We start from the raw sequence: 11,753 nt of genomic DNA, 5'->3' as shown, positions 1-11,753 counted from the left end.
CCCTCCTCCTCTTAGGCATCCAAAAGGATCACCTGTCCTTTAAGCCAATTGGGTGACTGAAACAGCCCCCTGCATTGGAATCCATGCTCTGGTGTCCTGAAAGAGGCATGGATAAGGGAGGTGGCGATAGACGGGGGGGGCGGCGCCCATGTGCCCTTAATAGACAAGCTATCCTTGGTGACTAGCATTAATAACCCACTTATTTCTAAAACCCTGTTGGTTCAGTGATCCATTACACAGTGTAGCCCAGCTCTCTGCACAGATTTTTGATGCTGCAGTGACCCACCATGACTGAGCTAAAGTTTTGCAGTGGCCTCTGTCTTCACTGGCTGGCACAGTTGTTCCCTTTCAGTGGCTGTGAACTTATTAAAGCCACGCAGCCAAACAGACACAAAACCAGTATTTGTGAAAAGAGCACAATAATAGTAGCCTGCGGAGACTGTAGATATAGCACTGCACACTGAGCAGATAAACCAATTACAACATTAATTTTAAATGTTTGCAATGTAATCACAGAGGCTGTATGATTAAGCACACATTTGTGTGATATATGTCATTCAGGCTACTGTATGTAGCCACACTGTATATGTTAAGTGTTAACAATATTCCAGTTGGCAAGCCTAAGAAGTGTGGACCATCCATGTGAATGGTGGTCAAGGCTAGTCATTGTCCCACCCCTGAGGATTGTTACACATGATAGTCTGGCTCCAGAGCATTAAACTTTTGATTAGTTCCACTTCCTAAATATTTGATTAAAATGTGTTATATTTTTTGAAAGGATTTTCTTGACACAGATTTAGTAAAGAGAACACAGTATTTTATTTTTTGCAGCTTTTGAAAAAACAATACATACAATAACAAAATCTGATGATTTTACATTTGTTGTTTTAATAAAGACAATTATTTATCATTACTTTGGCCATATTTAAAATATGTACTGTGAGTGTGATGTGTAGCTAAAATATAAAGGTGTGTAAAGCATATGTAAAGCAAATATAAAGGTGTGTAAAGCATGTGTCTGTACATGCCAAAGCATTAGAGACCGAATCCAACTGTATACTTGCAACATGCCGTTTTATGTTTTCACTTTGTTTAGTTTGGGGAGAAGCTACATTACAACGTATGTAGAAAGTGCTTGCATTCGATTTTAGTGGATAACTGAACAAGAAATTAGCTGTGTGCATCAAAATATAGCTACCCACAAGTAACAACACTTTTAAAGAGTAGTGTTCTTCTAACTAAATGTACAAGTTCACCTAACAACCAAACACATTTATTATCACAATAATGCAAAGGCTTATTTACAGACTTTTCATCAGTAATAAAAAGACTAAAAACATACTCAAAATAAGCAGCAGTTTGTTAATATCCTCACAATTGGAAAAAAATACTGTGGTGTTTAGTTTGGTATTTATATATCTATTTTCATTTTTAAAGCAAACCTCTGAGGAATAAACATGTCCAAAAAAGGTATATCTACAATAGGGGAAAATGCCTATCACTCCCACTGTCTGCACTGCGGAAAACTGCCCCATTCAAGAAAAATTGTCCTCTGAAGTGTGTTGAGAAGCAGACAGTGATGCCAAGGTTGGTAGGAGGAACACGGCTGGGGACCAAAAAGATCAACGCTCCTGCAGGTGTCCATTTTTTTACAGACTACAATGAGAATGGTTTGCCAGCAAAGCAGAAGTAAAGGTGAGTATTCCTATTCTTCTTTTGCAAGTAGACCAAAAGATAGCCATACATGGGTCAGTTTTTATTTTCTTTTTTCTCTTTTTTTTCAGCAGGTTGAATGATTCCCCCATCCACACATTCACTTAGGGGGGCTGGGCAAATCCTCCCTGCTGTCTCCTGCAGCACTGATCGAGCTAGAATATGAAGACAGGGCAGTTGAACAGAAGTCATTTGGTAGATCGACTTCTGTTCAACCACAATGTCCAGACTTTGAAAATTGTCTGATCCCTGCTAAACTGGCTGAATTTCGATCCCTGTATGACCAGCTTTAGTGAGCAATTTTGTTCTGATAGAGTCACTTTAAAGGGAATTACAATCATGCACATGTTTAATCACCAAATTCAATTAAATAATAACAAGTGTATTATTTCTTCAAAGAACATTATCTACGGTAGTGTATATATTTGTACATGGAGGCATCCATATTTGCCCATTCATCTGCATTTTGTGATTTCCCTCTTAAAGTGGTTGTAAACCCCATTTATGAAATCTTACCTGGGCTCATATATCTGTAGTGTTTACTTATCTTTCTCTAAAGCTCTAAGTGCAGTTTCTTTCTGCTGTTCTGTTCCTCTGTTATCAGTAGAGTCACGTCTGGCAAGTTCTCTGACACACCAGATAATGGGAGCTGTACATTTGTGTCAGGGAGGCAGTTTAGAGGGAGATAAGGGGAGAACTTGTCTATTCAGTCTACAGCTCTGCATGTTCCTGCATTCCTTTGCCTATGTGTAGTGGTGTTGTATGCCTTTCCTCCAATTAGCTCTCACTCAGTGTAAGCCCAGAAGCCCCTTCCACTGTCGGAAGAGAAAGAAAGATTTCTTACATAAGTTGCACATTCCAAAGAGTATAGAAAGGGAAAGACAGCAGATATACAAGTAAAACGTATGTAGTGAGATGTGTTTCATCTCTTTTTATCATCTGAGACTATTCGCTGGTTATAGGAGAGGGTTTACATCCACTTTAATAGTGCTGCAAAATAATCATCCTTTTTTTGCTCCTTTTTCTCTTGCTGCACACCTATCAGTCAAGAAACTCTTTGTGTGCCTGAGATGTTATGAAAGAATCAGAAAGGTCCCTGGACTGCAGTGAAGTGGGAGAATCTGTATTAATATGTCTATGTAAAACCATATATGGTGCAGTAAGAATGTTAGTCACCTGTAAATGATTCTAAAACTGAACTTTATTCACAATTAACAGTGTTTGCATAGCCTCTATTTTTTTTCCATCTTTTTGGTGTGTCTAATTGCTGTCTATGCTGACCAGGATCCTCAGCCTATTCCTCCACCTCCCTACATAACATTTATCAACTGTATATGTAGGGGGAGGAGTGAAGGGGAATATTATAGACTGTCTCTTGAGTGAGGCAGGGTCTGCTGGGGGTGCTGACATCCTATTCAGGATTGCAGTACCCGGCACCAGGCCCAGGTCATTTGGTCTGCACAAGGGAGACTTTTTCAGGTATATAACATGCAAAAAAAATATGTTAAATGCACATATAATCTTATGGTAACATTTTTGCTGAAATGAATGGTCTTGTTACAGGATCTCTTTAAATGACTACCAGTATGTTTGTACCTACTAATCACAATATGGTAATTCTTTAAAGGGTAACGCTATTAATTAGAGACCAGTGCAGCTTTCCTTCTTACTGCTGTAATCATTAAATTGATTTTTCCAGTCCATCATGTAATTGTTCCAGCGATGGAATTCAGCCTTCCACTGTTGTTCTACTTCATCAATATTTCCTGAAAAAAAAATACAACTAGTGTATTAATCTAAATTTGAATCTATGTGTTTACATTAATTGGAAAAAAATGCATGTTAGTGACTTTGTGTTCTTAAAATACAGCAATTCTGGACAGCCAAGAAAATGAAAAAGGTTTTCCATAAAAATACATTTGACCTTGTATGATTTTAATTATGTTTTCTTATATTGTATATTTTCTTCCATATAAACCTTGGTATTGGGACTGTCCATTTGTATTTATGTTTAGATATTACTACTTTCCTATTCAAGAAAACTTAAAAATGCATTAATGTTTTAACAGGATGATAATATTTTTTGAGTGCCATTTTCCCTTTTGCTCACACCTAATGTGGTTAACATATCTAAAAGTTTAATTGCTGTTAATAAGCTTTCTGTGAATTGTAAGTGAACAAATGATTTGGTTAAGTTCTAGAATTAATAACACACCCCAGTAATTACAATTAGAGTTTTTTTTACTCCATTTTGCAAGTTTTCATCTCATTTGGATGCGTGTCCTTGATTTGGCTTATGCAGTCATGTGAAAAGTTGAAGTTAAAGTTACTAAACTCACAACAGTAAAATCAGTCTGTTTATGCAGTAAAGTATGCTTGGTATACTCACTGTGGAACCTAAGGGTTAATCCTTTGTGTAAAAAGGCTGCTAGATCTTGTATGCAAAGATCACCCCCTCCCTGTACTGTACCCCCGGACAAGTCCAGATAAGACAGAACCTTTGAAGTCAGGCTGCACATGCTCAGTTTGGTGTGTGTTGCTAGAAAGGTTTTTTTTTTTTTCTTGGATGAGTGCATGTGATCAGCACAGGGCCAATTATCACTCTCCAGACATGTACAGGTCAGAAGCCCTGTGCCTCATAGGACAACTCAGTGCAGTATGAAAACTCTTCCAACAAGCTTCACCAGGAATGGATAGAAATCACAAGACTTATATATTGTGTTGATGAGAAAAAGTATTTAGCCATTTATATTTACTAAAATAATTGCATTTCCATGTTCTGTGTACTGTGGGAGACTGGCTATAATGGATGCAGTATCCTGGGTCTAGGAAAACTTTAATTGGGTGATGTTTCTACTATTCCTTCATGCAAATTTTCAGTTGCAACATGTGTGTATGTTTTCTTGCATATGCAGCCTGTTTCAAATGCCCTGCAATATTTTAACCACTTTCCGCCCGGCTTATAGCAGATTGATGGCTGGGAAGTGGTTCTGTTATCCTGACTGGGCATTATATGACCTCTGACAGAGGCTTGTTGCCACGTGATCAGCTGTGACCAATCACAGCTGATCATCGCGTGAACCAGGAAGTGGCGGTAAATGGCATTCCTCGGATTGTGCTAACGGAGAGTCGATTGGCTTCTCTTCCTGTCAGAGGGGGGTCTGTGCTCATAAACTGTACATTGATTATCAGCACAGCCCCATCAGATGTGCCACCACAGCTACCAAAAAGGTGCCCATCAGCTTCCAGTCAGTGCCAATTAGCGCCCACCACAGAGCCAGTCAGTGCCCATCACATTGCTAATTAGTGCCCTACAGTAACACCTGTCAGAACCTCATCAGTACCTCATCATCAGTGCTGCCCATCAGTGCCCATCACAGCCACCTGGTAGTTTCCATCAGTGCTGCCTGTCTTTGCCCATCAGCGACATCTATCAGTGGCCATCAGTGCCGCCTATTGGTGGCCATCAGTGCTGCCTATCAGTGTCCATCAATTCTACATATCAGTACCTCCTCATTAGTGCCCATCAGTGCCACCTTATAGTTTCATAGTTAGTAAGGTTGAATAAAGACAGCAGTCCATCCAGTTCAACCTGAGTGAGTGTCTACCCCTATCCCTGTACATTGCACACTCACATTGGTCCCTACCCTCAAGGAGCCCACAGTCCAAAGTCCCCATTCATATACTAGGGCCAGTTTTTTGGACAGAAGCCAATTAACCTACCTGCATGTCTTTGGAGTGTGGGAGGAAACCGGAGTACCCGGAGGAAACCCACGCAGGCACAGGGAGAACATGCAAACTCCAGGCAGGTAGTGTCGCGGTTGGGATTTGAACCAGCGACCCTTTTTACTGCTAGGTGAGAGTGCTAAACACTACACCACTGTGCCACCCAAATTATCATTGCCAACTCATCAGTGCCCATCAGTGCCCATCAGTGCCACCTTATCAGTGCCTATCAGTGAAGGAGAAAACAAAATTTTATAACTGAAACGAAAAAAAAAAGCATTTTGTTTTTTTCAAAAATGTTGGTCTTTTTTAGTTTGTTTAGCAAAAATAAAAATCCCAGTGGTGATCAAATACCATCAAAAGAAAGCTCTATTTATGGGAAGAAAATTATAAAAATTTGGTTTGGGTACAGGAATGCATGACCACGCAATTGTCATTCAAAGTGCGACAGCACTGAAAGTTGAAAATTGTCTTGAGCAGGAAGGGGCAAAAGTGCCAAGTATTGAAGTGGTTAATGTAAGAAACAATAGCCCTCACATTGTCATCCATCACATAAAAATATGATGTACAATTCATAAATAACTGGATGTCTGCAAGCTGCTAAGGTCCTTAAGCAGTAAAGCAACCCCAAACCATAACATTTCCAACACTATGCTTCACAGTTGGTATGCAATTCTTCTCCTAAAAGGTTCTTTTTGGTCCGTGTCACACATGTCAATTGCTATCATTCAAAACAGCTTTATCTACAATTCAGCAGTCCAAAGAACATTGTTCCAGAAAGCTTGTTTTGTTTACATATATTCAAAGGCACACTGTAGTCTTGCTCTTCTTTTTGGACAGTAATGACCTTTTTTCTGTCACACAAAGCTAAATTGATTCAGACTCTTCCTGATTGTAGATGCGTGCACTCTGATACCAGCTGTTGCAAGAGTTGCCTGCAGATCCCTCAATTAACTTTTGGGGTTCTTGGAGACACCTTTTAGCATCATACAGGCAACAGCTAAGCTGAATTTGCTGGGCTGGCCTGGCCTAAACAAATTAACAGTTGTATGAAAACTATACTACCGGTAGATAATTGTTTTAACAGTGGAATGATTCATTTTAAATAATTTGGTGATCTTTTTAGGTCCCTTACCAGACTCATAGGCATCCACATCTGACATCTTATGGATTTTTAGTGGTGATGAATGTGGATGTATACTTACTTTTTTCAACTTGAGAAAACGGAATTTCTGTGAATTTATAATAGGAAAACAAATACCCATGCCCACATTATTTGTCATTCTTTACCTGCTGCCTGCTCACGTCATTGTAAAATCATATGACGTTCTCCTAAGAACGCACCTCGTGCATGCCGCTCTGGTGCAATCTGTCACCCGCTGTGTCTGTAGGATGACTAGTCAGTGTACCAGCCCATTGCCAGTACCATGTGACTGCTGTGACCAATCACAACAGATCACATGGCAGTTGTAAAAAATGAATAGCTTTATTTCATGCCATTCATTGTATACAACTGTGTTGCTAGCTGTGATTGGTCACAGTGATCACATAGTTCAGACAGGGCCAATCACAACCCATTTGTACCATGTGATTAGCTGTGACCAATCACAGCTAATCACAGCAAAATACAGAGTCTACACACTGTCATATTTGCTTATAACAGTGAAATGTACTAAACACAGGATGTAAAAAAAAAAAAAAAAAAAACTGGTACAGTGTTACTATGGTAACACTATAGTGCTCTTGTTACAGTATTTAAAAAAGTTAAAAAAAAGAAAAAATAAAATAAAAAATATTAAACAAAAAAAGAAAAAGAAATATTTCTTTTTACATACTGTCACCAGTCAATGTCCCTGGTCACCACCGGAGACCAGTTATATGATGATGCTGTACTGCACTGGTGACAGTATTTACTAATTGAAAAAATGTGAAAAAATAATTATTTTCTTATTTTTCCACAAAATGGTGACAAACAATTATGACTTAAAAAAACACACCATGCCTCTTACTGAATACCTCAGACTTTCTACTTTCCAAAAAGGTCATTTGGGGGGTATATTTACTATCCTGGCCTTTTTGGGTCTCAAGAAATGAGATGAGGCTGCCACTACATCAGGATTGAACAATTTTCAGATTTACTGTATATACCATTGTTTTTGGACTCTATAACTTTCCCACAGACTAAATAATAAACATAAATTTAGGTTATTTTCACCAAAGAAATGTAGCAAAATACAGTTTGGCCTAAATTTTACGAAGAAAAATTATTTACTTGCAAACTTTTATAACAGTAACAAAGAAAGATCAGTTGTTTTTCAAATTATTTTAATTTATTTAGCAAAAAAAAACAATAGTGATTAAAAAGAACCAAAATAAAGCTCTATTTGTGTGAAAAAAATTATAAAAATGTCATATGAGTACACTGTTGAATGGCCCCACAATTGTCATTCAAAGTGCAACAGTGCTAAAAGCAATATTTTTAGTTTATATATCTATATGAATACTAGGTTAGGAAACTCAATACAAAGCATATATGATTTATAAAAACACTGAAATTAAGCAGAAGATTCTAACTTCAAGTTTAAATACCACTTTGTTTTAAAGTTGGTTTAAGCCCTTGTACACACGGTCGGACATGCCGACAACAAAATCCGTCGTATTTTGTCCAAAACTTGTGTTGCATACACACGGTTGGACAAAGTTGTCATAAAATCCGATCGTACGTAACGTGATGACGTTATTTCGCTAGGACGGGACTATGTTCAGGCTAGTAGCCAATAGCTTTGGTCTAGGAATTTGATCTGCGCATGCGTGGCACTTTGTCCGATCGGAATTCTCTACACACAATCAGACAAAGTCTGATCGGATCATGTTGCCGGACAGTTTTATAGCCCAGCTATAAAACTTTGTCCATCGGATATTCCGACAGAAACAGTCTGATGGAGCCCACACACAGTCAGATTATCCGACAACGCGGTCCGATCGGACATTTTCCGTCGGAATGTCCGACCGTGTGTACAAGGGCTTAGAATCAGGGAAACATAGACGAGTGACAATAGAAAAAGTCCAAGTGGTCAATCCTGTCTACCCCTAATATTCTTTCTACTAAGTATAGCTGTGATATTAATAGATGGACTGGTGTTGGGCTTCTTTTGAATGTAATTTTTCATTTTAGGGGAGGCCTGAGCTGGGGGGGTATTTACCCCTCATGCCAATACTAAAGAGATGTGCTGGACTGGTGGCCATGAATGAAGGTACTCTTTTATTCAGACATTGATCAGAGTGGGACCCACAGTCAATATATAGCTACCCTCATCAGACCTGTGACCACAGTGTCTGGTAGTACTAAGAGCTGCAAAGGAAAGCAATGCTGAAAGATGTGAAAAGGTTTTAATAAATCAACCAACCCTTAGAAACATTCAGCTTTCATTATAATCACAGATTAATGGGGCACCTTGGCATAATTGTATAGTAAATCTTATTTATCCCACAGAAATCTGTCCCTAATTATTAAAGGACCACTGGGGTTTTCTTTTCCTCCAGGACAACGTTTTTTTTTCAGTTTAGTTTTTATTAGAAATTTTTCATAACATAACAAAGTATACATTCCCATACATATTCGTTACAAGAGCCTGTTATAGGTGCATAGAATTCCAGAATATCTTGATAGAATCCACAATCAACATTAAGTCTTGAGACAGTGTACATATATTTAACATAGAATATTTAGTTCAATAGTCGTCAGTAATAATAAAAAAAAAAAAAGATATTACATGTGATTGATGTGGAACTAAACAATCGTAGACTTTCCCATATCCATAGAAGGATATATACACTTCTAAGTTAGGGAAGCAGATATATGAAGAATGTAAAGGAAAAGAAAATCAGAAAGAAAAAAAAGAACTGGGTAAAACTAAGACCAGGGTTTGGGTGGTCTGGTAACAAATCCTCTAACAAAATATAATCTGAAGAGCAATATAATAGCAATATGAACCTCCAGTATGGACCTATAGGTATGTAGCCATTATGGTACAGCATAGGTAGCCTCCCGTCCTGTCTCTTGAATTATTGGACTCACTCTTTTGGCCAAAACTTAGTAGTAATCAGCATTAAGCAGCATAATCTCACAATTACTGTGGAAATTTTTCCAGCCAGCATTTCCATCTTCCCTCAATCCGTCTCTTGGAACCTGATTTTATAGCCCATAGGGCTTCCCATTTGTAGTGTGTTTGTATGATCGGGTATATATCCGAAATGTTTGGGGGAACATCACTTTTCCACTTCCTGGTAATAAGTAATCTAGCCGCAATCAGTATGTGTGTAACCACTGTGCGATAATCCGGCAGAAATATCCCAATTTCTAGGTTTAATAGAGCCATGCTGTTCTTTGGATATGTAATTATCCCGGTAATAGAGGATATTAATCGAAACACAGCATTCCAAAAACTAGTTATATGTTTGCATCCCCTCCAGCATAGGGAGGAGTGACCGAGAAAAAACGTATGGAGTCCATATGGGGTCAGGTACCATCTCAACACGATTTTCTGAGTCAATTCCCAGTGATTAACACATTTTGAAGATTTATACACAGAGTTTAGTGCTTGTTGCCATTGTTGAGGTGTGAATGTGGCCTGCATTTCTGTTTCCCATTTCTGAAACGGCAATGATTTAATAAAGGTGGTTTTGTGTTGAAACAGTGTGTAAAAAATAGAGATCCCTTTTGGGGTGGCAGCCGGGGCTGTGAGAAATGTCCAGGCAGCTTCATGAATATATAAATGCTGAGCCCCCAGCGGTTTCAAGAGATGGGAGATCTGATCATAGGTGTAACGCTACCTGGAAGACCATATTGTTCCTGTAGCTGTGGGAATGTTTTTAGGGAGTTGTTATGGAACAGATCACCTAACCTTGTAAGCCCCCTGGAAGTCCAATTAATAAATCTTATATTAGGAATAGCACCTTCAATTGTAACCAGGGGTATTGGTATTTCTATTTGTTTATTCGACGGGGTTAAGGTACCACATAAATCCCTCCAAGCTTGCAATGATGCCCAGAGGGTCATGGGTAAGTTTTGCAAAGGGACGTGACTCCAACTGTCACGCAAAGGAAGGTGAGAAAGATCTCTGGTGGGGCTTAAAGTCTGTTCTAGTTTGCACCACGGAATGGCTGCTCCACTTAGAAACCAAGTTCTAAGTTGAGTGAGCAGGGACGCACAGTAGTAGTCCAGCAGGACTGGGAATTCCATGCCTCCTGCTCCTCTATGTTTGGCCAATATGGCTCTATTACATCTCGGTTTTTTTGAATTCCAGATATATTTCGTCAGTATAGAATCTAGTGCTTTTAGATGGGTGGTTTTGAGGGGGATTGGGAGGGAGCGAAAGATATATAAGATTTGAGGAAGAAGTAACATCTTAAAAGATGCTAGGCGTCCAGACCATGTCAATTCCGATTTGGCAAGTCACGCGGTTTGTAAGGTTAGTTTCTGTAAAAGGGCTTGATAGTTAGTATCAGCTAATTTAGGGGGATCCTTGGTAATTTGAAGGCCAAGGTAAGTTATTTGTTCTGCTGTCCATGAGTAGGGGAATTGAAGTTGTAGTCGAGTTTGAAGAGTGGGTGGGACATGGATAGGGAGAATTAGTGATTTGGTGAAACTAATTTTATAATAGGAGATTTTACTAAATTTGTTAAGGACTGTGTGGGCATTGTTTAAGGAATGTGACGGGGAGGTAAGGAATAAAATAACATCATCGGCAAATAGATTTATTTTATGAGTATGATTGGGGAAAGAGAAACCTGTTATATTTGGATGGGATCTAATTTTTTCTGCTAGAGGTTCCATAAGAAGGTTGAATATAAAAGGGGAAAGAGGGCATCCCTGTCTAGTCCCGTTGGAGATTGTAAAGGATCGCGAAAGTGTATTGGATGTGTATACTTGTGCAGACGGTGAGGAGTATAAGGCTAGTATGGCTGATAATATTGGTCCCCCAAGGCCAAACTTCCTGTACCACAAAGGGTCTGAACCATGTACTCCCAGTGAATCCTGTCGAACGCCTTCTCCGCATCCAAAGATAGGAGCACAGAAGGTGCCCGACAGGAATTTGCACAGTGGAGGATATCTACCACCCTGCGAGTTGCGTCCGACGGTTGCCTACCAGGAGTGAAACCCGATTGGTCGGGATTAATCAGAAATGGGATAATTTGAGCTAGTCTCTAAATTTATTTTAGCGTATAGTTTGACATCTGTGTTTAACAGAGAAATCGGGTGGAAATTGGCAGGTTGATCAGGGCTTTTCCCCGGTTTGGGTATGGTGACAATG

At 39.1% G+C, this 11,753-nt stretch overlaps 1 protein-coding gene across 2 annotated transcripts in view; it reads right to left on the bottom strand.

Moving 5' to 3' along the window:
* Positions 1–795: 795 nt before the first annotated feature.
* The window catches only part of BCHE (butyrylcholinesterase), a 133,736-nt gene continuing 122,778 nt past the window's right edge, over positions 796–11,753 (bottom strand). For both annotated transcript variants that reach the window (XM_077488038.1, XM_077488039.1), the window contains exon 4: positions 796–3,479. In XM_077488038.1, coding sequence (XP_077344164.1) covers positions 3,355–3,479 — 125 coding nt within the window. In that variant the 3' untranslated portion in view covers positions 796–3,354. The remainder of the gene's footprint in view (positions 3,480–11,753) is intronic.

Source organism: Lithobates pipiens, unplaced genomic scaffold, assembly GCF_037356315.1.
Source record: "Lithobates pipiens isolate NorthernLeopardFrog02 unplaced genomic scaffold, aLitPip1_a1.2 Scaffold_18, whole genome shotgun sequence".
NCBI classification, from domain to species: domain Eukaryota; kingdom Metazoa; phylum Chordata; class Amphibia; order Anura; family Ranidae; genus Lithobates; species Lithobates pipiens.
The sequence above is the reverse complement of the archived record's forward strand: the minus strand, read 5'-3'. Positions and strand labels throughout refer to the sequence as shown.